Source organism: Canis aureus, chromosome 12 (genome assembly GCF_053574225.1).
Source record: "Canis aureus isolate CA01 chromosome 12, VMU_Caureus_v.1.0, whole genome shotgun sequence".
NCBI lineage: Eukaryota > Metazoa > Chordata > Mammalia > Carnivora > Canidae > Canis > Canis aureus.
In genome coordinates, this window is record NC_135622.1 from 14114109 (window position 1) to 14140990 (window position 26882).

At 43.8% G+C, this 26882-nt stretch overlaps 1 protein-coding gene and 2 long non-coding RNA genes across 10 annotated transcripts in view; 1 reads left to right on the top strand and 2 right to left on the bottom strand.

Annotated features, from left to right (window-relative positions):
* Positions 1–188: 188 nt before the first annotated feature.
* Positions 189–4124, bottom strand: LOC144280630 (uncharacterized). Its single transcript, XR_013349060.1, has 3 exons — positions 3516–4124; positions 699–734; positions 189–387 (listed from the first exon to the last, which is right to left on the bottom strand). It is a non-coding gene; the product is annotated as an uncharacterized LOC144280630 (long non-coding RNA).
* Positions 4125–4194: 70 nt separating this feature from the next.
* LOC144280634 (uncharacterized) lies at positions 4195–26695 on the top strand. 2 transcript variants are annotated; one of them, XR_013349066.1, is made up of 4 exons: positions 4195–4833; positions 5961–6316; positions 13548–13699; positions 24839–25076. It is a non-coding gene; the product is annotated as an uncharacterized LOC144280634 (long non-coding RNA). The 2 variants fall into 2 exon arrangements; XR_013349065.1 differs by having other exon boundaries at positions 4196–6316; positions 24839–26695.
* Positions 9470–26882, bottom strand: part of EXOC6B (exocyst complex component 6B) — a 612331-nt gene continuing 594918 nt past the window's right edge. For 5 of the 7 annotated variants that reach the window (XM_077842877.1, XM_077842880.1, XM_077842878.1 and 2 more), the window contains 2 exons: positions 13788–13900; positions 9470–9716 (listed from right to left, as the gene is read on the bottom strand). In XM_077842877.1, the coding sequence (XP_077699003.1) occupies positions 9590–9716; positions 13788–13900 (240 nt within the window). In that variant the 3' untranslated portion in view covers positions 9470–9589. Of the gene's footprint in view, positions 9717–13786; positions 13901–26882 lie in introns of those variants that run through there. The other 2 variants (XR_013349063.1, XR_013349062.1) reach the window with 1 other exon arrangement.

Sequence of the window (26882 nt, forward strand, 5' to 3'; positions counted from 1 at the left end):
AAAGGCAGTACAGTGCTGTGCCATACATCATATTCTAGCAGGGCTTGGGTAAAGTATTCCATAATCAAATATATTTCTTTTTCTGTGGTGAAAAGTGAAAATATCCACACACAAAAAAATGGAATAAAGACCATAAATAATCTCACATAGAGTCAGGTTTTGCCACCACATATGTTAAGAAAGAACTTCCAGTTATCAGGGTTTTTGTTTTGTTTTGGTTTGGTTTTATTTCTGAATTGCAGATAAGGGATTTGAATCTGCAGCACAAAACTGCTTTTGAAAGTAGCTGTATTAATATATCTTCCTACCACTGTTTCTTCAACCCCTCATCAGCATCTGTTAATATGGGACTGCAGGACTTTGCTATCTGATAGATGTTTGCATATTCTGTAAGTAAAACAAAACAGAAAATATAGAATATGGAAGGAGAGATCTCACTCACAACAGTAATGAAAACGTTAAACATCCATGGTTGTACGAAGTAAGAAATGTGAGGAATCCAAATGAAGAAAATGTTAAAACTGTTAGAGGAATATAAATGTGATAAGTAAATGGACAGATATTTTTCATCAATGTTTACAGGCAGACTATGTTATAAAGATGCTATTTATCTGCAAGTTATCTTATACATTCAATGCAGTGCCAATCCAAATCACAATAAAACTTTTGAAACTTGAAAAAAGCATGTATAAAATTACCATGGAAGAATAAATATCCAAATATTCAGGAACAATCTGAAAGAGAAAAGCATGATGTAGAAGGGATTAGTAGATATTAAAACTGATTAAAAAGATTTGGTAGTTAAGACAATATGGTAATGGTTCAGAAATAGAATGATCATGGAACAGTAAATAAAGTCCAGAAATAGGCCCAAAGATAAATGGAAATCTAACATATGATAAATATATTTACACTGATATTTACAAATTAATCCGTGATGTTCTGGGAGAATTGGTTAGCCTTTGGGGAAAAAGAAAAAGCTGGATCCCTGACCCATTCTTGACCTCAAAGTAGACTTCAAATTGATAAAATAATTAATGTGTTAAAAATGAACTCTCAGATTTTTATCCATTCATCTGTTGAAGGACATCACAGCTCCTTACAATACACACACACACACACACACACACACACAAAAGAACTATCAGAAGAAAACATGGGTCGATATTTGTATAATTTTGGTGAAAAGACAGTCTGACATGAAATCTACACGTCATAAAGGAAAAGCCTGATAAACTGACATTTGAAAACTGACGTTTTTCAAAAATGAAAAACCTTTCATGTGGCAAGAAATGCCAGGTAGTGAGTATTGTGGCTCATCTCTTCAATATCCTTCCACCATTGCCCCAGTGTGTAGCTGCCATGCGGTTTGTTTGGGAGTGAATAGTAACACCTCTTTACTCCAGAGTCCCAGAACTGATTGTTTTATCCTACCAGAGTGGTTCCATTGGCCTTGCCACAGTGATGAGTTCAAGTTACTCGTGTCTCAGCAGTAACCCCACGGCATAGTCCTTGTCAAAAAGAACGGCACATAATCCAATTTAAGCCTCTAAATATTGGAGGCTACGGGTCAGAAGGGGCCTTACTCTCTCAGAGGGCCTTTGAAAGTCAGTTTCCGCACATCGTAGTGTGGCGGTGGAAGAATGACAGCCCGTCAGCCACCAGCAGGGAACTGAGCTTTAGGATAGCTTTGCCTCTATAAAAGGCAGGGGGAACAGAAGGGAAAGAAACAAGGCCCTGACAGTTGTTAGTCATCAAATCAAACCAACTCTGAACTACCTTTGGACTTTCAGCCAACAAATCTCCTTTTCTGAGTTAGGTTTTATGTTACTTGCAGAATAAGGAGTTCTAAATGATATGGACCATGAACAAACTCAAAAGACAAACTGAGGAAAATATCTGCAAATGCAAATGACAAATAATTTAAATCCCTAAAATGCAAAGAACTGCAAATAAACACAAAAAGGAAAATAACCTTTTTTTTTTGTTTGAAAAGGCAGACTATATGGATAGCTGCTTCATATAGGTGGAAATGCTAATGACTAATACACATGGATGCTTAAGCTCCCTGTCAATTAATTTACATCAAACAAAGGGAAATCATTCTTTACTTATAAGATTGGCAAGGATGAAAAATATTGATGTTACTTAGGGCTGAGGATATATAGAGGAACAGACTCACATCCTATTGGAGACAGTGTAAATTGGTGATTTTCAAAAGAGTAATATACAGCTTCTCTTAACGTTTATAATACTTTTGATCTTTAACCAACAAGTGTCACTGCTGAAACTTCATACTACAGAAATAACTATGCAAGAAGGCAAGGGTGTACACAAACGTCTTGCAATACTATTCACAATAGTGAAACGCCAGGAACATCCCAGATATTCACCAGTTCAGAATTAAATAAACTCCAGAGACATCAATGCAATGGAAGTATTCAAAGGCTTTATAAAGGAAGAAATCCTATTATATTGCCATGAAAGATGTCCAAAACATATTAAGTGGGAAAGAAACCTGTAATATAATATACTATGGTTGTGTGTTTTTTGCATGTGAAAAAGTATATACATATTCCAGTAAGTGGGAATTTCCAGCGGTTCTATGTGGGCAGTGGGATCAGGGCTCCATGACGGGGAGGTCTGAATTCTTTTAGATGCCCACATCCACATATCCTCGCACACCTGCCTTCACCCCCAACCCCACCCCTGCCGGGATGCATGGCCTGTCAGGGATTACAGGGCTGTTTTGGTCTCTCACCTGACTCACTCTGTTTCCCACCTGTTCCCTACTCCACAGTGTACCAGGAATGGGCTCATACATGCTTGTAGACAGCGTTCAAACCACAACAAAACTGACTAAAAGTTAGTTCGCTTTTTATTCTCAATACCCTTCCTAAATCCTGTCAGCTAAAAGATAGTCCTCCTAGCAGGGAGTGCTAGTGCTCCTTTCCAGGCCCCCTCTCTTGGTAGCAACTGTCTCCGCTCCAAGAGTGACTCCTTTGGTCACGACTGCCCAGGCCCCCTCCCTTGGTAGCAACTGTCCCCGCTCCAAGAGTGACTCCTTTGGTCACGACCGCCCAGATGCCATTGGCGGGGTAAAGTGCTGCCAAGGATGCACACAAGTGTAGAAGGTCATCCCTGACTTCAAAGAGCCGAAATGCCAGACAAGACGGCAGTTACTAGAAATCGTGTGTCTCTGGAGCTCAGCTTACTGCCTCCATGACCTGCCTCCCCAGAGCAGCCTCTCTCCTCCTGCTGCCCCGACGACAATGACAACGAGGGATCTAGTCTCACTCCTCCCCTGATGCCCTGTGCTGCCCTGCGCCTCAGGCCTTACCCTTTATTTCTCGGCCTGTGGGGAAAAAGGAAACTCTCTGATGCTTTGGTCTTCCTTCTCCCGTGCCCATCTTTGCCTCCTTGGGTCCCCAGGGTCCAGATCATCAGTTAACCTTTCACTTTGCCCCTGAGAATGACACCCCGAAAACTCCTTCCCTAAAACCTTGGAAACCTACCTGGGAAGAAAAAGTGAAATGGCGGCTCAGGCCTCACTATCTGAAAAGCCCTCGGCGGGGCAGAGCAGCTTTCCTAGGCCTGCGGAAGTGGTGTTTCCCCAGCAGGCTTCTCTGGAGAAGAGGTTCACTGGAGAGGGCAAGGCCTTACTCCATCAGCTTTAAAAATGAGCACTCCGTGGAATAGAAAGAAAGAAAAGCCATCCACTCGGGTGAACCTGAGCCTTGTAACAGAGAGGGGAGTGTGTAGGGAGAACAAGAGGGAGATCCAATTAATTACCCTTAGAAGCAAAGGTAAAAGTTGAAGATTACGAGACCCATTTACAGGAGGAAATAGACCCATCATTGAGCCTAGAGAATGAAAGGATTGTTTAGGCCAGAAAAGCGTCTCAATGTTCAGATTCCATTCCTTTTCTGGAGCTCTGGAGAGAGGAAGGTCATAGCTTGGGCTTGGAAGATAACACTGAGCAGCGGGTTCAGATCGGGAGGGGGCCTGTTGTCTTGGGTCCGGTGCTGGCCCACATCCTGCCCCCACCCTGAGGGAATAGGAGCTTCGATCCTCTCTGGGAGTTGATGTGGGCCGGCTGGTGAAGGGGAGCCCCCCCTGGCAGAGAGGCCCCTCCATTACCATCACAACGGCTGATGTCACAGACCCCACAGAGCAGCTGGGGCCCCCTTGTGCAGGGTAACCCTAACCCCAGCAGTGATTGAAACAGATAGAGTGGTGGCTCTCCCACACAATGCCCTGGCCCCCACTTCTCTCCTCCTCCTCCTCCTTGCACTTCCTCAAGAGCTTTTGTCTTCTGGTCCCTTGGGCTGTGAGGCTCTCTCATTCCCGGCAAACAATGCCCATTAAATTTAAAATTGAGGCCTCTGGGGAAAGGGTCTGGCACTTTCTCTCCCACTAGCTAGTCCCTGTCCTCATCTACCTGGGGAGCAGATAAGCCTCCCTGTAAGAAAAGGGGCAAGCTGCTGACTGCTTCATATCCCTCTCAGGTCCCCCTCCTCCCACGGCTCCAGGCACCCCATCAGGGCTGCTATTCCTCTCTGGGTAAGGTCTTGGCTGAGCCCCTGCACCGGTCAGTGATCAGAAGCTGCAGGAAATGTTCTGGAAGGAATCAGGTTCGGCCTGGCTTTGAGGGCCCATGTCTGTATTGGACCATTTTGTTCAGTCTCCCCAACTGGCTGGAATTGTCCGTATCCTCAGAAATCGGGGAGGATATGATGATCTGGGGATCACATGGGGGTTCCTGGAAAAGGTGGGTGGCAAAGCTGTAGGTCTTGGAAAATTTGCCAGAATTACATGAGACAGAGAGAGGAGGTAAGTGCTCAGAGCCTCTGGCTTTCCCTCAGATCTGTATTTCCAAAGGGATTTGGTTATCATTCAGTATTTTAGTCCTGAATCTTTCTTAGACATTGATGAAAGCCATGTACTTTCTACCCAGGAAAATGTGTGAATGCAAGCTGGCGCACACATGTCCACACGCACACACACACACACACACACATGGTCCAAGGGTTCATGGACCCGTGGTTAAGGACTCTTAAATTCTATTAGGAGGTAGAAGTTTTGGCATCTAAGAGAGAGCAGAGGATGTTCTAGGTGGTACTGACAGGGAGAGTCCATCTGAAGGAGTGGCTCTACTGTGAGCCATTGGCTGATTTGAAGGGCTTGTACCTATTTCACATACAGGAGCTCGAGAGGCCTTGCTACCATTAACCCTGTTCTGGGCTTGGGGAGGGGAAGCCAGAAGGTAGAGAAGCTCTGGACACTTGTGTCCAGTGCTCAGCCATGAGAGATGTTTTGGAATGGGTTGGGGGGGGGGTGCTTAAACCTTGCACATGCTATGGCTAGGTACTGGCTAAGCATTTTGACCATCCAAAGCTCATTCACTCTTCACAACCACCCTGATAAATCAGGACTACTTCTCTGTGCCACTGATGAGGATTATGAGATTTAGGGAGATAATTGGTCGAGGTCAGGCAGCTGGCGAGTGGCAGAGCAGGGACTGAAACCCGGTTGCAGTAGTCAGACTTGTTATTGAAGACATTTTTTCCATCCTCTTCTCATGGCTTCTGCACCAGCCGAGGGTGCAAGCAGGCCAGGTGCTGTTCTGCCATTTCTGGCCTTCATCCCCATGGTTTTGGTGTGCCTACTGGGCTCTGCACTCCTCCTCCCAGCCTATGCCAGGTTCCAGTCAACTTTTCACTCTCACGTGGTCTGTGCCTCACATCTTCCCACGGTTACCACAATCTGAATTTCACTCCTTTAAGGCTGAGCTAATTAGCATCCTGCTTTCTCTATGCCGTCTTCCCGACCAGACCCACTCACTCCTGTAGCAGGCCATGGTGCCTGTCCTCTCCCACACTGAGCTCTAAAGTAGGGCTCATCTTTCCCCTTCCCCCAGCCTGGCTTTGCTCTGGATAATGCTCCATCTTTCCGTTTAGACTAGGACCTTTCCGTTGCAGGCCTGGTGTTCACTACACACGAGGCTTCAGGATGCCTAGCCCAGCGTGCCACCTAAACCAGGCATTCCAGAAGTTCCTCCTCCTGATGGTGATGACACCTGTGTTAACCATACAGACAGGAAAACCCAACCCAGTGCTTTGGGATGTTTCCAAGGGCTCCTTGCCTGGTCTGGCAGGTAGGCTTTCTCCCCCTAGCAGGCCCCAGCCTGCTCTAGTCCTCAGTCCAGTCGAGGGGTTGCAATGGCTGTTATCCAGTTCGCCAACCAGAGCTGTGCTGTGTGAAAGGGGCGGAAGAACCAAAAGACCATGAGACAACACCGTGGCTTTTGAAACAGGTACATAGGCTTCCTTGTTTAATAGCAGTTAAGAGAGGAAAATGTACAGGAGGAATAAACATGCTCTTTCCACACGGGAGGTTCCCACTAACCACGAGGCCCATCTGCATCAGTAGCTTTACTAGTGAGTCTTAAAGAAAAAAGTTCCCTTTAGAGTTCAAAACGGACTCTCTTAAATTTCCTCCATAAATGTACAACTATTTGTGCAAAATAAAAAAGGCCATTTCCAACACATTAGTGAAAAGTAATTTTGAATGCAGGCAAAGGAAAAAAAAAAAAAGAGGCAGTTGAAGCAGCCAGGAACAGGGTCCTGGAAGAAGGGAGGCTAAGGTAGAGGCACCTCTGTAGCAGGCCCCAGGGAGTGTTGAGAGGCTTTATGAGGAAAGTCATGGCCATTGCCAAACTTGGGGATAAAGGGCCCTGGGTCTGGGGCTCGCTCAGAAAGCACTTGTCAAGTATGCAGTGAAGCTAGGCTGCTTTTGAGGCCTGAGAGACCGTTAGGCATGGTAAACAATAGAAACACCGGGGAACACTCCTTGGAAGCTGGATGCTCCTCTTGTCAACAGGGACTCTGCTGGTTCCAATTTCCAGGTCCTGTTCTTCCTCACCCCCAACAGCTTCATTCATGGTCCACTCAGAGAGATTTCCTATGAATGTTAAAACTATCCAAGCTGCCTACACGATGACTGAAACTCACTAGGGTCCCAAACCAGAATGTCCCTTTAGAAACACGGGCCTGATTCCCCAAAAACTTGGGTAAGTGTCACGCTAACTCTAAGGCCAGCAGGCTTCTAGCCATGGGTGTTCTTGTTCTCTTACTGAGACCTGCCAGGGCTCTTCCACATCTCTGGGCATTTGAGGCTAGATCTTAGGGGTCTGAGGGGCATGGGCACATGTGCACAAGTCCTGTCAAGGGCTGGCTCACCTAGAGCCCGGAGAAAAACTCAAAAATCCTACTTCACCAATTCAAGCCACTTGGACATTGCTGCTCTGGGATTGTTGACCTCCCCCTGCGCAACAAGAGGGCATCTCTATAGACAACTCAGTAGCAGCATGTTGCTTTCCTCAGAGAAGACTGCAAGGAGACTGAGAGGGACAAGATCTACCAAAGGGTCCTCCTCTGAGCTTGGGACTTCTGTGTGTGAGGTGCAGAGGCATTCCCATTCCTCCACCCTGTTCGCTTGTGCTACAGCCATCTTTCTGGGGTACAGGCTTGAGACCAGACCAGCAACGATGACTCAGAAAAGACAAAAACTGTGACATGCTTAAGGTTCTCTTTGTCTCACATCCCAGTCTCAGTACTCAGAGCTGAAAGTGTCTGGCTGCAAACTGGGGACCAGTGAAGGAGTGTGTGTTGGGCCCTTCTTAAGCAACAGGACTTCAGATTAGTGTAATCATTTTTTGCTCTCTCTCAATCAAGTCCAGGCTTCAGGCAATTGCATCTTGGGTCTTATTCCCATGGGTCCCCCACTCCCCATTGCCTTTGAAATTCTGGGTGGCAGCATTCATCCCTGACCCTCCTTCCTCCTGAGACCCTGGGTCAACCACCTGGGACTCAAGGTAAGCCTTAAAAAGCTTTTTCAGAGCTTCCAGGCAGCCTGGCCTCTTCAGCTTTGTGGAAGGCTCATGTCTGCGTGCATAACCTCTCTCCCTTGGTTTGCAAGTCGGGTAGGCTACGGGTGGTTGGGGTGGGAAATGAAAGAGGAAGCACTGCCCTCCCTAGAAGCAACTCAGTAGCTGACAAACATAGTGAAGAATTCTGTTTGATGAGTTTCTCCTCCCACTAATCCAAGCTGGAAATGCCTGTGTGGCTTATTTGTCATTGTTTGGGGATGCACAATTATACTCTTGTCCATAGCCACGGGAGCACCTGCCTAGAGAGTTTTAAAGTGCAGGTTCCTCTGACTGACCTCACAGCAAAGCCCTTGCACTAATGTCAGGAGCCCATCTGGGACAGTGGACACAGCCTCCAAGCTACAGTCCAGACTCCCCCGGCAAGCTCCAGAATGTGTGGGATCGGTTTACAGATGGGGCCAAAAGATAGCTATGGGGATCTCGAGAGAGGATGGAAAGGCTTGGGCTTCCGTAAGAGTTTCATATCTAGCATATGACTTAGTAAGGGAGAGTTGGGCCACTAGTGACAAACTACTAGCCATGGTTGGCCCCGTCTACTTCATGGTGACAGTGGCCCCATCCCCACAGGCATCCTGTCTAGCAGCAGCTGCCCCTACAGCACAGAGCTGATAATATTCTTTTAAAGATGGCGGCCAGAAGGCTGGTTTTAAGATACAAGGAACACTCCCAAGTAATCTTCAGGTTTTACCTCGGGGTAAAGCAAGGGCCATTTTCAGGCTTCTGGAATCTGACTTATCCCAATGACACTACTGAAGGAGGCCAAGTCTGAGACTCTCTGTGAAGAGCTCCAGAAATAACTGTTGATCTGTGCTCTGAACCAAGTGCCCTGACCCTGAAAAGAAGACAACGAGATGAACAGGGAAGGGACCAAGGCTCTGATTCCATTCACACTGGCTTTCAAGAGCCAATAAAACTCCTCCTAGTGTGGCGCAACCTGCAGTTAGTCATGGAGTCCAATTATTACCACTGTATACTCAGCTCTGTCTTGTCCCAGAACAATTAGCAGTAAAAGCACCAGGTCAGATCTGGGCTAAACAAACTGCCAACCTTGGGAGATTGGAGTGAAGGTGTCCTCTGGCCACATGCCATGCTTGTTCCGCAGCCAGTGAAAGTTGGTGGACTGAAGAGGCAAGAACCTCCAGAACTGTGTGCTGCTCTTTCATACCCTAAGCAGTGATGTTTTCCGGGTCCCCTCCTTGTATCAGGAAGAGCCAACCTCACCTATGTGGTGAATGGGGCACCAGGGAGTGAACAGGAAATACTTTATTCTCTTTTTGCCTACTCACCTTACCTCCCAGAGCCAAGTACCCATTTCGTTTGTGTCATTCCTGAGCCCCAGACCTAGAGCCATGATGAAAGGTGGTTCACCATCCTGGGACTGGTGATACCACCATCTCTAGGCTAATACAGATAGTGCAGTGTAACTTCCCCTAAATCCCAGCCTAGCAACCTCTCACGTACTTGCTTTTCCTTGTGCCTCTTTTACTATAGGGAAAGATTATGCGAATACTGTACATATGTTATTAAAAAAATACATTTGCTCTCTTTGAAGAAGAATGCACAAATGCAGGGCAGCCAGGGCTGGGTCCTGGACTATGGGGCTGTCGTGGGTGGCCTCTGTGGGCTGGAGGCCAGCCTTCATGAGTGGTGGCTGCTGATGAGTCCCCGGAGCTGCTTGGCCACAGTGTCGATCAATTTCTGCTTGTCTCGTTCATTTTTCCGAAACTGTGCAAACATGTTGTTCTTGCGGCTGGTGTCCTTCATCCTAAACAGAGAAAGAAAGAGAGAGAGCAAAGTGTTTGAGGAGATGATGGTGGAAGAAAAACTGGCAGGAGGCAGAATGGCACAGTGCATCTTCGCCTCCACTCAGAGCTGAGAGTCTGGAATATTTCCATTGCGGGCCCGTACTTACCTTCTATTTGGAAAGCTGTCCTGCTTTCACCTTTGGAAGATAGTCAAAAGCCAGCTCTGGAGGGGCTGACCCCCTATCATCCAGACCCACCCTACCTATTTCCTTACTTTCTATCTCCAGGTATGCACCTGTTACAGGTATGTGGAGCATGCTAAAGCCCTGATGGTCAATAGGCTCTTAGAATATCTAGGATCCACTTATCATCTCATGAGCTTATGAAATCCTGCTGGGATCTTAAAGCTTGTATTTGAAAGATAAAGCAGAAAAATCCTCTCAACTAGCAATTCCAAGAGGAAATGAATAACTGAAAGCCACTGTGTCTTTCTAAACTTCAGCAGCCGGTTACTCTCTCCCATCCCTAACAAAACTAAAGGCTCAACTGATCTCTTTTGTCCCAGAGTAGGGACAAAGATCCAGAGGCAGTGGCTGAGTCCATGGTGCTGAGGAGAGCAGGGGGACCGTCCGTTCACTGGAGCCAGAACTTTAGGCAAGAGAAGCCCCTGAGAACTTGAGGGCTGTCCATACCCTCAGACCTTTGACTTCTGCAGAGCTTTCTATTACCAGGTCCTGCTAAAGCTCCAGAGATGGCATATTCTTAGAGCACAAACCATGGGTAGTTCTGGCCAACGGTTGTGGCCAGATGGAAAGACAACTAGGAAGCATGGATAAAGTCAAGACCAGGCTGGGGCTTCACAGAAACACCCAAGTCTGAGTGAGCCATTGTGATAGAATGTGGGAAGGTACTAATCCCTGCAGAGTTCATAACCTCTGACATCTGCCTGTTAACTCTGGCCTCAGCCTCTGCACACTGGACCTCCAGGCCACAGCTAGTTCTGGTGTTAGAGAATTAAGAACACCACCCAGACCAACTTCTTGGGGTTGGTATAGGTAGTCTTCACCACCATCCCCCAGGAGCCTGGCTGGCTCTCTGACTTCACAGTTCCCTGGGCTGCACGGAGATAGGTCAGAAGAAGGGCTGGGGAGAAGGAACCTGTTAACCCTGGTAATCTACCTCCAGGTAAACTTCCCAGGGGACTTCAGCTAATCCTGGTCCATTTTTTTCCCCTATGGGGTGGCCCTTGTGCACAGGGGCAGATTTGAGGCCAATGGGTCAAAAGGCTAGAGATGCTACAAGGGCATTTATATTCAGGATATTCTGATAAGCATCAAAACTGGGTGGTTGGGGCTGACATTAACAGCCATAAATGAGTTGAGACTTTTCTCTCAGATCTAAGCTTAAGGGCTTGCAGGTTGGAATTCCTTAAGCGAACTCAGAACACTGAATATTGGGTACAACAACCCACATGTGCAGGTCTATGCTTGGAGGTGAGGAAGAAGGAGAGGTGACAGAGGTTGGTTGATAAGAAAGCACAGGATCCTCGAGGCTATGGTGATCACTGTATTTGATCCCTTGCACATTAATTGCACAATTATGTTTGTGGAACTTGCCTGGCTTTATTTATTTATTTTTAAAAATTTATTTATTTATCCCAGAGGACTCCCTTTCCTTTGCTGAATATGCTATGAATCTAAACAAAACAACATAAAACAAAAAAGAAAGAAAGGAGGAAGGAAGAAAAAGCACTCCCTTCACGTAAAGGGTGGTCGTTTTAAGGTCCTATGTGATCATTAATATCATGACTCCTCGAAGCTGCCCAGAGACGGGGAGCCAGAACTGGCTTTCAACTCCCATAAGGCAGCTCCTGTAATAAGGTAGGAGAGAGGGAGGAAGAGGGTGCTCTCTGAGCCTCAGAGGCTAGGAGTTCTTGACCATTAAGGCCTAGAGTTGGGATTACTCAAAAGATAAACTCATGTGCCCTGATGGCTGATGGTGGTGTGCCAGTGTGTGCCTTGGAATGCTCCCAGTCCAAAGGGTAGCCCTTCTCCCCTCCCCTCCCCTCCTGGGATTCTGATCTACTTTGGCTATAGCCACCTCTCAATGATATAGGTGCCTCTTCTCTTTCCTGAATGTCTTGAGCGTGTCTTTGGGTCTTTTTACGTCTCACCCCGCCAAGAAATGCCAGGTTGAAAAGGAGAGATTGTCAAGCTCTGTGGTATATCTGGCTGTGGGGAAAGCAGGAAAGGGTCAGGTAAGAGGACTGATTCCTATGAGGCTGGGAAATAGGAATATTAGTGATCTGGGTGGCCTCTAGCCCAACTGTGTTTGGGAGGAAACTTTTAAACTCTGATGATTGCTAGGGACAAGCACATGGCTATGTTACTTTCAGGCCTTCAGAATGCTATAGAGAGGCTGATTCTTTTAGCCTATTGTTGATCTACAGAAAGTGGATGAGGCACTCTCTCTCAGATCTAGAGATTCTTAGGAACAGACAAGTCAAGGACTGTTGAGAGAAGGAAATAGAAGGGAATCCCACAGCCTGTTTGGACACACAGTGAGTATGACGTCTAAACACCAACTGAGAGGCCTGCAATGAGGGACATTCATTTCAGCTGGGATTAGGCCTTGCCTCCAATAAAAAGTCTTCCACAGTAGACAGGGGTTCCAGATCATAACACCATCACCACCAGGAAGTGGGGGAGACTGCCGAGGAGCTCCCTTCTGTCAGGGCTGACATTCAAGCTTCGCACCAGCAAGGGCATAGACTGTGCCAGGAAGCTGAGTGGGAACAATCTTTTACCTGGCACCCACGGGGGCAATAATCCCTGCCACCAGCTCCAGCCCCATAGGAATTGGGAGGCCAATGGTCACTCTAAGGACCAAGGACAGAGGAGATAGCCAGCCAGTTGGCACCAGGCCAGTTTAGTAGATTAGTATGTCAGGGTGGAGACTCCTTGCAGGGTAGGGATTTAGTGCAGTCATTAGTGTCAGTGAGGAAACCAGAAGGACTCGCCTCAAAGTGGTGGAAAAGGCCAAGTGGATAATATACTTACTCTCTAGATATCCTAGGGAGGAAGGTCATTGGGAGAGAGGATAATGGGAAACAAAGTTAAAATGGAAACATTAGTCTGTCATGGCTGCAGAAAAGTACACCCTGGGCTCTGAGATTCTTGGCTCCAAACACACTCCTCTGCATCCTGCTCTGGCCTACTTTCCCTCTCCCTCCTTCCCCCTTTTTAATTGCCTAGTAGGGAGGACACACCTAAGCCTTTCCTTCTGCTTGAGGTTCAACTCTGATCTCCTAGATGCCAATCCATGTATCTAAGTTCATATACAGCCATAAATGTACTTGCTGTGCTGCTTAGGTGCGGGGTACTCTTCTAAGAAGCTGGGAACTAACAGGTGTGATGACAAGAAAAAGCTGCCCTTTTTCCAAGCTGCCTTGGTTTCTGGCCTGCCAGCTCTCAACTAGGTTAGGAAAAGCCAGAGCAGAGCTAGGCTGCATAACAAATCCCAGCATCTGTGTGTTATCCTGGCGAGCCATGAGATGGTCCAGAGCTGGCCAACTCAATCTCAGTGGTAGCACCTGTGCTGGCCAGTGGCTGCCCAAAGTGAGAGTGAGACACCTTGTTCAACGTAGCTTTCTTGGGACAGTTGGCACAACAAGGCTCAACCTGGCAGGGAATGGGAGGGGGGTGCTGGTGAAGATTTTCGAGAATTCGGGGAACTTCTCTGCTAGAAACCACAGAAGCCATCTTCTGTGGGGCTGAGTGGGGCGAGTCTCACTCTGTTCACCAGGCAGCCTGAACCCAAACTTAAGGCATCTTCCTTTCTTCTCTTGCCAGTTCTAGTCAAAGAGATGTTGCTTGTTGGCACTCAGGAATTAAGAGTCTACAAGAAGGTGGCCAGCCTCCCAAATCCTGTGGTGGAGCTTACTGGGAGCACTTATGACAACTTCCAGAACAGGGCCTCTCTGCTATCTTTTGAAGATTTGAAGGTATTTTCAAAGAGAAAATTATCCCTGACCCTGACTCCCATGCCCTTTTCCCCACCTCCCAACAGAGACCACTGGACTGGGTACTCACTTCTCAAGCAGGGTCAGAGCCGTCACTGGGTTTACCCGCAGGTACTTGCAGTTGGGCTGACCATAGTCAGCAAGGTAGGTTGACCAATCCCACTGGATGAAGAGATCCAAAAGCTAGAAAATATTCAAACCCCACCCCAGGGATTAATCAAACAAGACAAACTGGGTTTCAGTTTACTATCACTTTATCACTTTACTATCACCTAACAGTAGATTTGAAAAATAAAGATAAAAATGTAGTCAGAGAAAGAATAGCTAAAGACTGTAATGCAACTATGAAAATAAATGAGCAATCAGTAGAAGGCCAAGTCATATTTGCCACAAGCACTGCAATGCTGCTAAGACTGCAGTATAGGCCAACATTTAGGTCTCAGAGGCAGGCCTGAGACTGAGGCAAAACACAAGACTATCATAATAACTGGTCACTTATTAATTTAGTGAATACCTATCAAATGCCTTCCATGTGCCAAGCACCATTCCAGAAGCTTAGAATTCAACAATGAACAACTAACGGTGGATGCAGTCCAGCGGCACATATGCAACCATATAACCTTTGAGGCTAAAAGGTGTGGGTTCAAGAACCAGTTTCATGACTTGCTGCATTGACTTTGCTCAAGTTACTCAGTTGCTACCATGAGATATACTGAGACGATATATATTGGTCTCTGGCCCTGGTTGTTGGCATACAGCTCCTAAAACCCTTGTAATTTGCTAAGTGATGAGGATACTAGGAGCATCTCTTGTCCTAATATTAGCCTTTGGCCTCTGTTCTTGACACAGATCTCCTCAAACCCATGTAATTTCCTGGGTGGCAGGAGTATCTTTTGTTCTAATGAGGTGACCCAAGGTAGGCTTCCGGATAAGAACTGGTCACTGGAAAGATCAAGCCATGATTAGAAGCTTGAAATTTTCAGCCCCATCACCCATTCTCTTGAGAAGGGAGAAAAGCTGAAAACAGAGTTAATGATCCATCATGCCCAGGTGATGAAGTTTCCATAAAATCCCCAGAGTACAGGGTTTGGTGAACACATGGAGATAGAGAGTGGTGTGCCTAAGAGGAGCACGGACACTCCTTCATGTCCTTTTCCCTGTACTTTGCCTCATGCATCTTCCACCTGGATGCTCCTGAGTCATGGTCTTTTCTAATAAACCTGACATCTAGTAAGCTGTCTCCTGAATTCTGGGAGCCCTTGGAGCAATTCAGCAAACTTGAGGAGGGGGTCAAGGGAACCTCCCATCTACAGCAGTTGGTCAGAAGCCCAGGCTGACAAGCAGGTGGCTGGTGTCCCGACTGGAGGGAGGGTCTCGTGGAACTAAGCCCTTTACCTGTGGGATCTGACGCTATCTGCGGGTTAACAGTGTCAGAATTGAGTCAAATTGTAGGACATCCGGCTGGTGTCACAGGGAATTTCTTGACGTGGGGAAAAACTTCCACACATTTGGTGACCAGAAGTGTCAGAAATGAAATGTTTCATATGAGTAGTAAAGGAGACTCAAGGGAGAAACACAGGAGGGAAGAACTAAGCTTTTCTCTATGTGGAAAACATAGAACTGAGTTTTTCCTTTATAGTCACAGACACAGACACATGCCTATAGTATGTAAACAGGACACGGGGACAATATAGAAACACTGGACAGAACCATGAATAGATCACATAGTATTCTGTGAGGCAATCTGTGTTGTACCTCTGTGGACACTGGCTGAGTAGATGAAAGCTAGGACCAAGGTAGGTCAGGACTGAAAAGTGGGCTTAGTCCATGGTTGTGGGCACAGAGCCTGGCACCAGGGTCATGAGTGCTCAAGAGGAATGCCATGGAGTTAGGAGTGCCAAGAACTTGATGTGTCTAAGATGAGGAGAGCACTCTGATAGTATACGGAGTTCTAAGTCTGGGGGAGATGCTAACTTAGAGAAACTTGAATAAATTTTGTCAAAGGCTTTTGTTCCCAGCCAGATGTAGCCTCAAGTTACCACCCTAACAAATATTTTAAAACTCTGAGTAAAACTAAAAAAGAAATTGGTACATTTCAAAGGTTAAGTGACAAAGGGGAAACTGTTGGCTCCCCTTGTAAGCTTCTAGAGGGGCTAAAGTCCCGTTCTCACATTGCTGCACAGGAGCACCCTAAGCAGTCTTTCTAGCAATAAGATACACATAAAGGCTGCTGGACTCCAGGCATGTCCCTACTTCTCCCTTTCCAACGCTGACGGAGGCAAGTGGGTGGCCATCTCTCTGTGCGGAACAAAGACCAGAGAGACCCAGAGTCCAATCCAGTGCCAGAACCTGGGCTCCAGGCACACCTTCCTCCCGTCTGTCTTCACTGTGCCACTGGGCAAACAGGCACCGTGGGCCTTGCCCTGCTTGGCTAAGCCTCCTCTTCCAACCATTCTTTTAGAACAGTTGTTAGAAACCTCCCCAGGCAGGACAGGAATTGGCTGAAAGCCTGAGCCTACAACTGAGAAAAGCCCCTATACCCTCAGCCAAGAAAGGGATGTTAAGATGAGAGGAGATGGAAGACAGATGAGCAGACACGTTGGTTGGTCTAGGCTGGCCTGGCCCCAAAGAGCCCTCTCAGGCCTCTTTCAGGTCAGGCCTATTTTAGTTGGCAAGTAAAAGGGCTTCTTCCACTTCCTTTCACTGCCCCAAGGCCTCACAGAGCTCTGCTTTAGGAGAGAATTCTCCCTGACTTCCTCCTACTCTAACTGGGGTGTCTCTGGCCTGTAGTGCCCAAAGGCCAGGCGACAGAGTTCCTCTTCACCTGCTCCTAGGAGTGCGATAGACATTTGGAGCGTCCCTTGTTCTGTAGTTCTTCCACTACTGTGCTTTACAAACATAATTATGCCTCTTCCCCAAGCCCCAAGAAAAACGTATGAAAAAAGATAGCATTCTCTTAATCAAAATCCCTTCTCAGAAAATGTAAAAAACCTTGGGGAGTTTGTTATTGTTTGTACACTAGGGAGCTAATAAAGAAAAAAAAAAAACAAAAAAAAAGTGAGTGAATAAGTTGACTTGGAAAACTTGAGCTCTTAAAATACTTTTAAGGTATCGTCAAATGTGGACATGCACACGCATTTCATAAAATTACATTCTCTATTAATGAGTTCCTAGTTTCTGCGATGGAATTAACGGTATCCATATTTTCTGACTTATTGCCAAGAAAGCCATGTCCTTCTGGCTGATGACACCGGTGAAAATGACCAATGGGTGTGGAGATAGTTGATGATTTAGCTCTACAGTTTTCTATTTTTATCATCCGGCCAAAGTCTCTCAATGCCAGTAAGGAGCCTAAAAGCTCTGGGATGACAAGCGACTTAATTGCTCCCACTCTGAGCATGAAACTACACAACTCTATTAAGCTCAACCAGTCCAAGCCTGTCGATCACATTCTGGGTCCGTGTTGCTTTCCATAGTCCTTTCAGGGGCCAGTGCCCAGATCTTACAGCTTCCTCTGAGACAGATGGACATAGACTAGAGTCTGGGCACTACCGAACCAAGTTAGCTGCACAGGGCACGGTTCCACCAGATTCCACAGAACAGTGTTAGGAGGCCAAGAGACGCAGCAGGCCTGTTGGTCAACACGGCACTTTGATTCCAAACTGACTTGCAAAGGTGAACCAGCCCCTTGCAGCCTGGGTCTCTGCAAACAATGTCCTTGTTAGATCCCAGCTCAAGGATGCAAAACATTCGGTCATCATGAATGATCCCATTCTTTTTAACTTGTGAAATTTTTCATTTGGAAATAATTTCAAACTTATTACGAAGTTGCAAGAATAAGCATAAAGAACATCATATGCCTTCCTCCCACATCCATCCATTACCAACATTTCACACCATATGCTCTAGCCTTTGTGTGCTCTTTCTCTCTGTACACACATGGGCACACAAGATCTTTCTTTTCCGAGTCTCTTAAAAGCAAACTGTATGTACTGTGGCCCTTTATTCCCAAATACTTCAGCATTCCTAAGTATTAGGGATATTCTTTTACATAATCGCCATAGTTTTCAACTGCAGAAAAGTTAATACTGATACAGTCTGTATTCTAATTTTAGAAATTGATTAAAAAATGTCCTGTATGCAGACTTTTGTTTTTGTTTTGCTCTACTACATCACATAGTTTAGGATTAGGTATTACAGCTAGTGGTTTCTTCAGTCTCCTTTAATCTGGACTATTTCCACAGCCTTTCTTATATTGGTATTTTTGAAGAATACAGTCCCCTGCCTCCTTTTCCCTACGCAGTTTTTTTTTTTTTTCTGGTGCTTTCTAATAATAAGATTTAAGACTGGCATTTCTGGCCAGAATACTACTTCAGTGATGCTGTGTACTCCTCAGGGGATCACATCTGGAGGTATACACTGTTTGTGTCTCATTGGTGATATTATTTTGATCAGTCAAGAGGTTGTCTCATTCATCCCTGTCTAGGTATTATGTTTTCCTTTGCAACTAGTAAGCAACTGAGGAGGCAATTTAAGACCATGCAAATATACAACTCCTGATTAAAATTTCCCCTCAGATTTAATATCCATTGAGGGTTCCTGTCTATATTACCTTTACTATGATGGTTGCAAATGGATGGCATTCCAACTCCACCCTTCCTTCCACATTTATCAGTTGTCGTTTTGCATTCTTCCCCACTAACTTACATATTTACTTATGGTATGGATTCCTCGGTTCCCATTTCTTCAATGGCTTATATTCATTACTATCTCTAATTAATTATTTTGATGCTCAAACTGTCCCTTGATTTGACAAGTGGGAGCCCCTCTGAGCTGGAGCCTGTGCCCTTGTGACATGCCCCATATATTTTTTGAGGACTTCCTCACTTTCTGACATAATAAGGTGCTGCAGGCTTGTCTTGCATCTAACCTGCCACAGCCATTTCTCTGAAGAGCTCTTGTTTCTTTTAGTGGTAATGTTATAGAGACCAGGGTCTGGGTATTGGGTGTGCTTATTACTACTGGACTGTTTTTGTTCATTGCTACTGGGGGGCAAACTGTGGGAAGTTAAGCCCTTTCAGCGGACAGAGCTAGAAAACACATGCATGTAAATATACATACGTGTGTGCGCACACATATATACATGTGTACATTGGTGTAAGCATGTACCCATACATATTTTAGAAATGATGCATTTACACCAACACCTCAAATTCTAATCATTCTCACAGAGTTCTTTCTTGCCTTCCTCTATTCTGTATTGGTACTTGCTTTCTTCCACAGTGAGAATCCTGGCTCTCAAGAACATCATTTCATTTACTATTTTGCTCAGTCCTATAATATATCTAAAATAGGTTTGGAATTATTTGTACATATGACTACAAAAAAAAGCTTATTAAAAAAAGAGCTTGGGATATGCTTGCAATTTTCCCTCCCAACTTAAGACTGAGCATACAATCAAACACTGTGTTTCTAAATCACTTGGGTAAGTTCTTGATTTTCCCTTCAGTGTAGTTATGGTATTTATTTAAATGCAACTGGATTCATTTGTGTCCACTTGCTTTTAGTTTTAGGCTCTTCCTTCTCATCCTTGTTATTTAATTTTTTTAAATATATAAGACATTAACATGCTTCCAAAAACCAAAATTATACAAAAAAATCAACTCGGAGAAGTACTGTTCCTTCTCTTGCTCTATCTCTTTTACCCCAATTCCTTCCATGCTTCACTGGTAACCAACCAGCTCCATTGGTTTTGGATTTGTCCTCCCTATGCTTCTATTTGTGAGGACAGGCAGAGGCACCTCTGCTTTCTTCTTTCTTGCTTGCTTTCACAGAAAGTGGCCTATTATATATGCACTTTAAGAACTCTTACCTCTTGATGTTCATAAGTAGGTGGTGGGTGGAGAAGAAGAAAGGAGGGTCACAGGTGAAAGACTGAACTTAAGATCACTTCCATGATCTTTATAATTTGAACATCACCTTGCAATTTTTACCATATCCTCATGCTCTGTGTTTTTATTTACTTAACATTTTTTTTGTATCGATTTATGTTTTGATCATAAGAAATACATAGAAAAACACTTGACATCGCTCTCACAAATGGGAACCCATTCCTATTTGCCATAAGTGGAAGATGTCTTGAATCCTAGTGTCACCATGAGGCACTGTCCCCGCCACTAAGACTAAAAAGGAATAGCTTAAGACATGGTTTAGCATTTCATGGTGCCTCTGGGTGCTACTGAAACCTGCATCTTGAGTACTGGAATGCCTTCTGTACCTCCAGTATTCCATCCACCCTATGTTTTGGGTTTAGGTTGTGATTTCAGCCAAGAGTTCAGTGATGGGGATCACTTGGGGGACCCCAATGGGGTCCATAGCCAAGGGTCTGTTTTGGCTGGTGAGGCCTAGCAAGCCTGGCTGGGCTGGGAAACATGGTAACACAACCACAAAAATAGTTCATTTTGCTCACAACCAGGTATCCTCATTAGTGTGTTTCCCTAATAGTTGGCTTTGGGTGAGTTCTTACTTCTGCATCAGAACATTGTTACAAATCTTGATGCTGCATGGAATGACTTCTGATAGGATTTATAGAACCACACTTTGAGCCTGCACTATGTTCATTCTATTTATATTTAAGAGATCCCTCCCTCCAATTTTAAAAAAGATTTTATCTTTAAGTCATCTCTATACCCAACATGGGGCTTGAATTTATAATCGCACGATCAACAGTTGCATACTGACTGAGCCAGCCAGGTGCTGCTGGATTTCTTAAGAGTTGTATAAAAATTATAAATAACCTACTAAAGTTTAAAAAGTTCAAATGAAGTAATCCCTTTTCATATTAACTCACAAGATTTGAGAGTAATAATAAAACATTTGCTTGTCTTAGATTTTCTTAATGAAGATGCAAACCTACTGAATTCAGAGAATTTTTTAAAGCATCCACTATGTGCAAAGAACATGGCTGGGCCTTTCAAGTACCATTAAAATAAATGGTTTACCCTCATATAGGAGAATAAAAGAAAAGCATGAATAACTGTAATCCAAGCCAAATCAGTGAAATGTTATTAAATGGCATGTACTAGTCTGGCTATTCCTCCTTTTTGAACTCAATCAGCTGAATTATTTTACAAATTTTTTACTTCTAACAAAATTTAAACAGCAAATACAAATTGTGGTGCAACCCACAACACACACACACACACACACACACACGTGCACACACTCTACATGTGCTTTAAGTTTATTCTGGTTATCACATAATGCCTAGAGGTGTCGGGAATCATCTCAGCAATATTAAATGCCAGTTAGGCTTATATCACTGCCATAAAGTTCAATATAGAAATTTGCCTGCATTTTATTAACATCAGTGGGGGATTTTTTTAAATTCCTATTTTGAAATAATTTTAGGCTTATGTAAAAGTTGCAGAAATAGTTTGGTCTGTACCATTTACCCAGCATTTCCCATTTCACATATTACATTGCCATCGTATAATGTTCAGAACCAAGAAATTAACATTGGCACAATACTATTAACTATGACTTTATTCTGCTTTTGCTAGATTTTCCACTAACATTTTTCTGATCTACTCCAGGATCCCACATTGTGAATTTACTCATCATGTCTCCTTCATCTCTTCCAATCTGTTACAGTTCCTCATTCTAATCTTTCAAGACCTTGATACTTAGTTTACCTTTGATCTTTTATTTTATAGACTGACCCTTAATTTGCATCTGCCCAATATTTTCTATGGTTAGACTGAGACAGTAGTTCTTAGCCAGGGGGAATCTCACCTCTAAAGAGACATCTGGCAATGTTTGGAGACATTTTTGATTGTAACAAGGCTGGGGTAGTAGTGGTGGTGATGATGCTGCTTCTAGTGGGCAGAAGCCAGGGAAGCTGTTAAATGTCCTACAATGCTCAGGACAGCCCTCACGACAAAGAATTGCACAATCCAGAATGTCATTAGTGTTGAGGTTATGTACTTTTTGCAAAAATAATACAGAAATGATATCGTATCCTTTTTAGTGCACCAAGATCAAGTGTACATGATGGTCACATCTCATTACTGGTGATATTAATTTTGCTCGATCACTTGGCTAAGGTAGTGGCTGATGACTTGCTTTGCTGCAAAGTTCCTATTTTTACCTTTGTAATTAATATGGTTCGTGAGGGAGTTACGTTTTGAGACTATGCAAATATCCTGTTTTCCCTCAAACTTTTGTCCACCAACTTCAATATCAACTGGTGAATCTTGCCTGCAACAATATTTACTGTGGTGGTTGACTATTTCTCTCTCATTCCTTCTGTAGTTATTACTTGAAATTCTGTGTGGAAAAGTACTGTCCCTTCTCCTCCTCTTATTTATTTGTCCAATTATTTATATTAGTATTACCTCATGAATATTTTATTTCATGGGTTATAGTTTAATATGATCATTAATTACATTTTTTTTTCAAATTGTTCCAGTCTTGGTCATTCGGAGATTGACTCTCCAGTGTATTTTTGACCAGCTCTTCCCTTTCTTGAACACTTGCTTACTCTCTGGAACTAAAATGTTGCAAGCTCATCTTGTACCTTCCCTGCCCCTGCTCTCAATCAGTCACTTTTTCAGAAAGCTCTGGTTGCTTTTACTAGAGAATGTTTTTTAGAAGCCAAGATCTGAGCAATTAGCATGCCCATTTCTACTGGGGTATTAATGTTTCTAGGTCATTTCAATGGACAGAGCTAAGAAATAAATGTATGTTTCCTGACTTGAATGTAACAAACACATCTATATTTATTTCTGTATCTATTTATATATTAAAATCATGAGTTCCTATCTGGTGTCTCCGTTTGCAGTCCAACACCACAGGGTTCATGCTAGCCTTTCCCTTTTTCCTTTTTTTAACATTTCTTTCTCCAAGAGTGAGAAACCTGACTCTCATTATCTATAATCTATTTTACTTATTTGTTCAATCCTAGCATAAAGTATTTTGGAATTGCTGATCCATACTCCTGTGAAAAATAAATTTACTAACTAGAGCGTAGTATCTACTTTTTTCTTTTTGTCTTTAGGCTTCTAATTTCCACCCGAAATACTGGTTTCAAATTTACTTGGGTTAGTTTTTCTCTTCCTCACCCCTTTCAGTGTGGTTATATTATTCTTTCATAATTCAGTTAGATTTATTTTTCAATGCTTGTGTTCCATTGTGGATTCCTCCCACATTCTGGTTGATTTTTTTATTATTTATTTATTTTGGGGAATGAGTCAGAGCTATATAAAAATTATACTCAGAAGTATCGCTCCCTCCTCATCCAAACTAACCTGTTCTAGTCTCTTCACTTTTTCTATATCCTTCCTATCCACGCATTGCACCTAATTGCACCTCACCAATTTAGTTTCTGGTTTATTCTTCTTTTACTAGTTTTGTACAAATGGGAATACACATGTATGTCTTCTTATACCCTTTTCTTTCTCACTTGAAGGTTAACATACCATAGATACTCTTTTTACACTTTGCTTTTTCTCACTTAATGATATGTCCTAGAACTCTCTCCCTAAATGCTAATTCCTTATTAATAATCATATTCATTATTTATTCATATAAATGCTACTTTTGTAAACCAGGTAAGTCATTTTTCAGACATTATGTTTTAGGGCATTTTATCATTAAACTGGCAGCATACAGGAGTATGCTCAATACTTAGAGAGTAGGGACATACTGATAAATGTTAGGACAACTTCAGTCAAAAGAAAACTCAACAAATCATTAATGATGCTTTGACTGCAGAGTTATTTGTTTATGGTACTTATCAGAGGAGGACAACTAAAGTAGTGTAGTAGTTGATGTTAGTAGTTGACACTTTATCAGCTATATAGGTTAACAAAACTGTAAATTATATTACTGGGTAGCATACAAAAATATGTACAAGTGGGAAAAGTTAGGATAAGGAAAGACATTTGAATCATGTCATACAAGTAGATACTATAATGAGCTCTTTCTCTCTCTTTTTTGCCTCCTATATGACTTTTAATCTATATAACTTTTAACTAGGGCTTTGGCAGTTCTAAAGCCATCTCCATTATATTTCTTAGTTATTTCAGAACACCCTCATAGTTTAAGGATTCATATTAAAATTCTGACTTCATGGGGGATGTGGTGGGGAGGACCAAGTTGGAGGACAAAGGAGAAGCAAGTTGCTGTAAATCACGAGATAAACATGTGGTACAGATGGCTTGATGGCTCACTCCTCAAGATGCCCCAGCTGTTTATTTTTAAAAACCCTCATTGATCCAGGGGCACCTGGGTGGCTTAGACAGTTGAGCATCTGATTCTTGATTTTGGCTCAGATCATGATCTCAGGGTCATGAGGTCGGTCCCTGTGCTGGGTGTGGAGTCTGCTTAAGATTTTCCCTCCCCTATGCCCATGCATGTGTGAGACCATCCATGTGGGCATGGATGTGCTCTCCCTCTCTCTCTCTAAAAAAAAAAAAAAAAAAAAAAAAAAAAAAAAAAAAAAAAAATCCTCCATTGATTCAGGCTCTGGTACTTGCCTGAGGCTAGGTCAAAATTCTAAACAGACTTTCCTTTTTGCAGAAGTAGCTGAGAAAGACTAGAAAAATCCAAATGACTCAAAGTAAAAACTAGTCTAAGGGCACAGAGTGAGTTAACTGGACAGAGGACAGATAGAATTATAATAGTGGAACAAATGCCAACTTCCAGAAAAGGTCTTTGGAATGAGATATGAAGATAAAGTAGGGCTCTGTTGATCTTGGTTAGTGCATACCAACATACATGCTTCTCTAGCAGAAAATGTACAAGTAATTCAAATGGATGAGCTGTGCATGGATAAAGGAGAAGGAAATCTTCAAGTAACAATTATAGATTAATATTTAAGCAAACAATTCTGGGGATCCCTGGGTGGCTCAGTGGTTTGGCGCCTGCCTTTGGCCCAGGGCGCGATCCTGGGGTCCGGGGATTGAGTCCCACGTCGGGCTCCTGGCGTGGAGCCTGCTTCTCCCTCCTCCTGTGTCGCTGCCTCTCTCTCTCTCTCTAAGTCTATCATAAATAATAAATAAATAAATAAATATAAAAAAATAAGCAAACAATTCTGATGGTGCCCTTGTGCTCTCATAGGTAGAAAGGATTGCCCAAGAACTCAGAAAGTCAAGATGAAGAGACTGGTGAAGAATGCCCTGCATGTTACCACTACTGGACTAGTGCTTGTCAACCAAACCAATTCATATCATGCTTACTTTTGGGAAAGAGAATCTATATATTTTTTGCCTTCATTACTAATTTTGTGATCGGAGCCTCATTTCCCATGTAGTAGATGGGGAGTTGCCTAGGATGGGGATCATGTTTTCTCCTTCTGACTCCTACATAGCTCATACATGGACCAGTGTTGGGCTAGATTCCCATCAGACAGTCAGCAAAGATATGTTACATGGAACTAAAATAGGTGAACTAACATTTTATAGGTACAGTTTTGGCTAGATGCTGGGACAGTCTTATTAATGTGTGCTTTTCACAAGAAACTTTCCAATGGACTAAACTGAAGGTCCTCTTGACCAGCACTAGAATGGTGGTTGAGTGAGGAAGAAGGAAACATCAAACAGGAGAGATAATTCCTATCACATGTGAGTGGGAACCCAGCCCTGGATATGTGGTTCCAAAGTTCCAAAGGAAGATCCCTAGGACTAGCAAATGGGAACTCAGCAGTTGTTTGGCTCCAAGGCGACTTCTGGGCTAGCTCCTAGTGGGCAGTATGGGGCCAATCTCACATTAGGGAGGGCCTCCTCCTCCCAGAATGTCTGCCAAAATTCCATGGGAGTAAAGGATCATAGGAGCTAAGGTACATGCAGACAGACACAGGTACAAAGACACACTGGCAACTGCCGCACCTCTTTCCCCCAGGGGTGCTTTTCTTTACATGTTTTCTCTTGAACAGGCACACTGAATCTTGTAGAGAATTGTGCTCCCAAAGCAGGTGTGTCGTTGAAGTCAACTTGATGTACAAAACCCTGAATCTGCACTTTACATATATTCCAGAAGAATTTTTCACATTAAAGAAGACAGACTACAAAACAAGTCCAAATAACATGCTCTTCTGAGACATTTAACATATAATCTGACAAAATTCTAAATATGTTACCTCTTCAGAACATGGCCACTACCTAAAGCACAGTAAACTTACTCAAGAGAATAGCAACATACAGAACACCAAGCCAGGCAAAGTTTCCTTTGTCTGTTCCCTGCCTTGGATAGGATGAAACCAATTGCATCATTATAAAGTATTTTTCATAATCACTAATGCACAGGTGCCCTTTAGGAGGCAGGTTAACACAGCAAGAAGGAGCCTCAGGGTGGGGGTTCCCTGACTGATGATGTGACCCCAGATAAGCCACTACATATGTTTTCTCCTTCGATATGGAATAATAACAGCTATTGACAGCTGAGGGCAGAGCAAGAGAACGGCTGTGAAAAGCCCACTAAAGAGCATTGGGTTGACTACTGGTCCCTTTGTGTTCACTGCCCAAGATGTCCCTCAATTCCCTGACCCTGGGGATGGGCCACATTCATTAAAGGAAGAGCATCTGCCTGCCTTCCACATACCCTTGGGAGAAATGCCTGACACCAAAACCTAGGCAGATGGAAGAAACAGAAAGCAGGACTTATTTTAACAAACATAAACCAAGTACCAACAATGTATCAGGGAGTCTTCTGAAAGGATAAGCTATCTTGAGTCTACAGAATGATGTGAGCACTCAAAGAAGTACTCTAACAAATAGCAAAGAAAGTTCAGAAGAAGGGCATCTAAGCCTGAGCCAGGTAGGTGGGGACTGCCTTGGAAGTAAGCGGGACAAATGAGCAAGTGATAAATGGCCTCATATGCTAAACTAAGGAGATTGAATTTTAGCCTAGAGGCTTCTCTCCTTGTTTTCATCAAAGCTGCTATCTGCTTTCTTCTAGATCATGGGATGGAAAACTGCAGTCACCACTTGTTTATGTAAATAAAGTTTTATTGGAATACAGCCACGCTCATTGGTTAACATATTATCTGTGACTGCTTAATGCTTTAATCATTGAGTTAAGGAGTTGTGATGGACCAAAGGCCTGAAAAAACTAATATATTCCCTATCTAGTCCTTTACAGAAAAAGTTTGCCTTTAAGTCCAGGC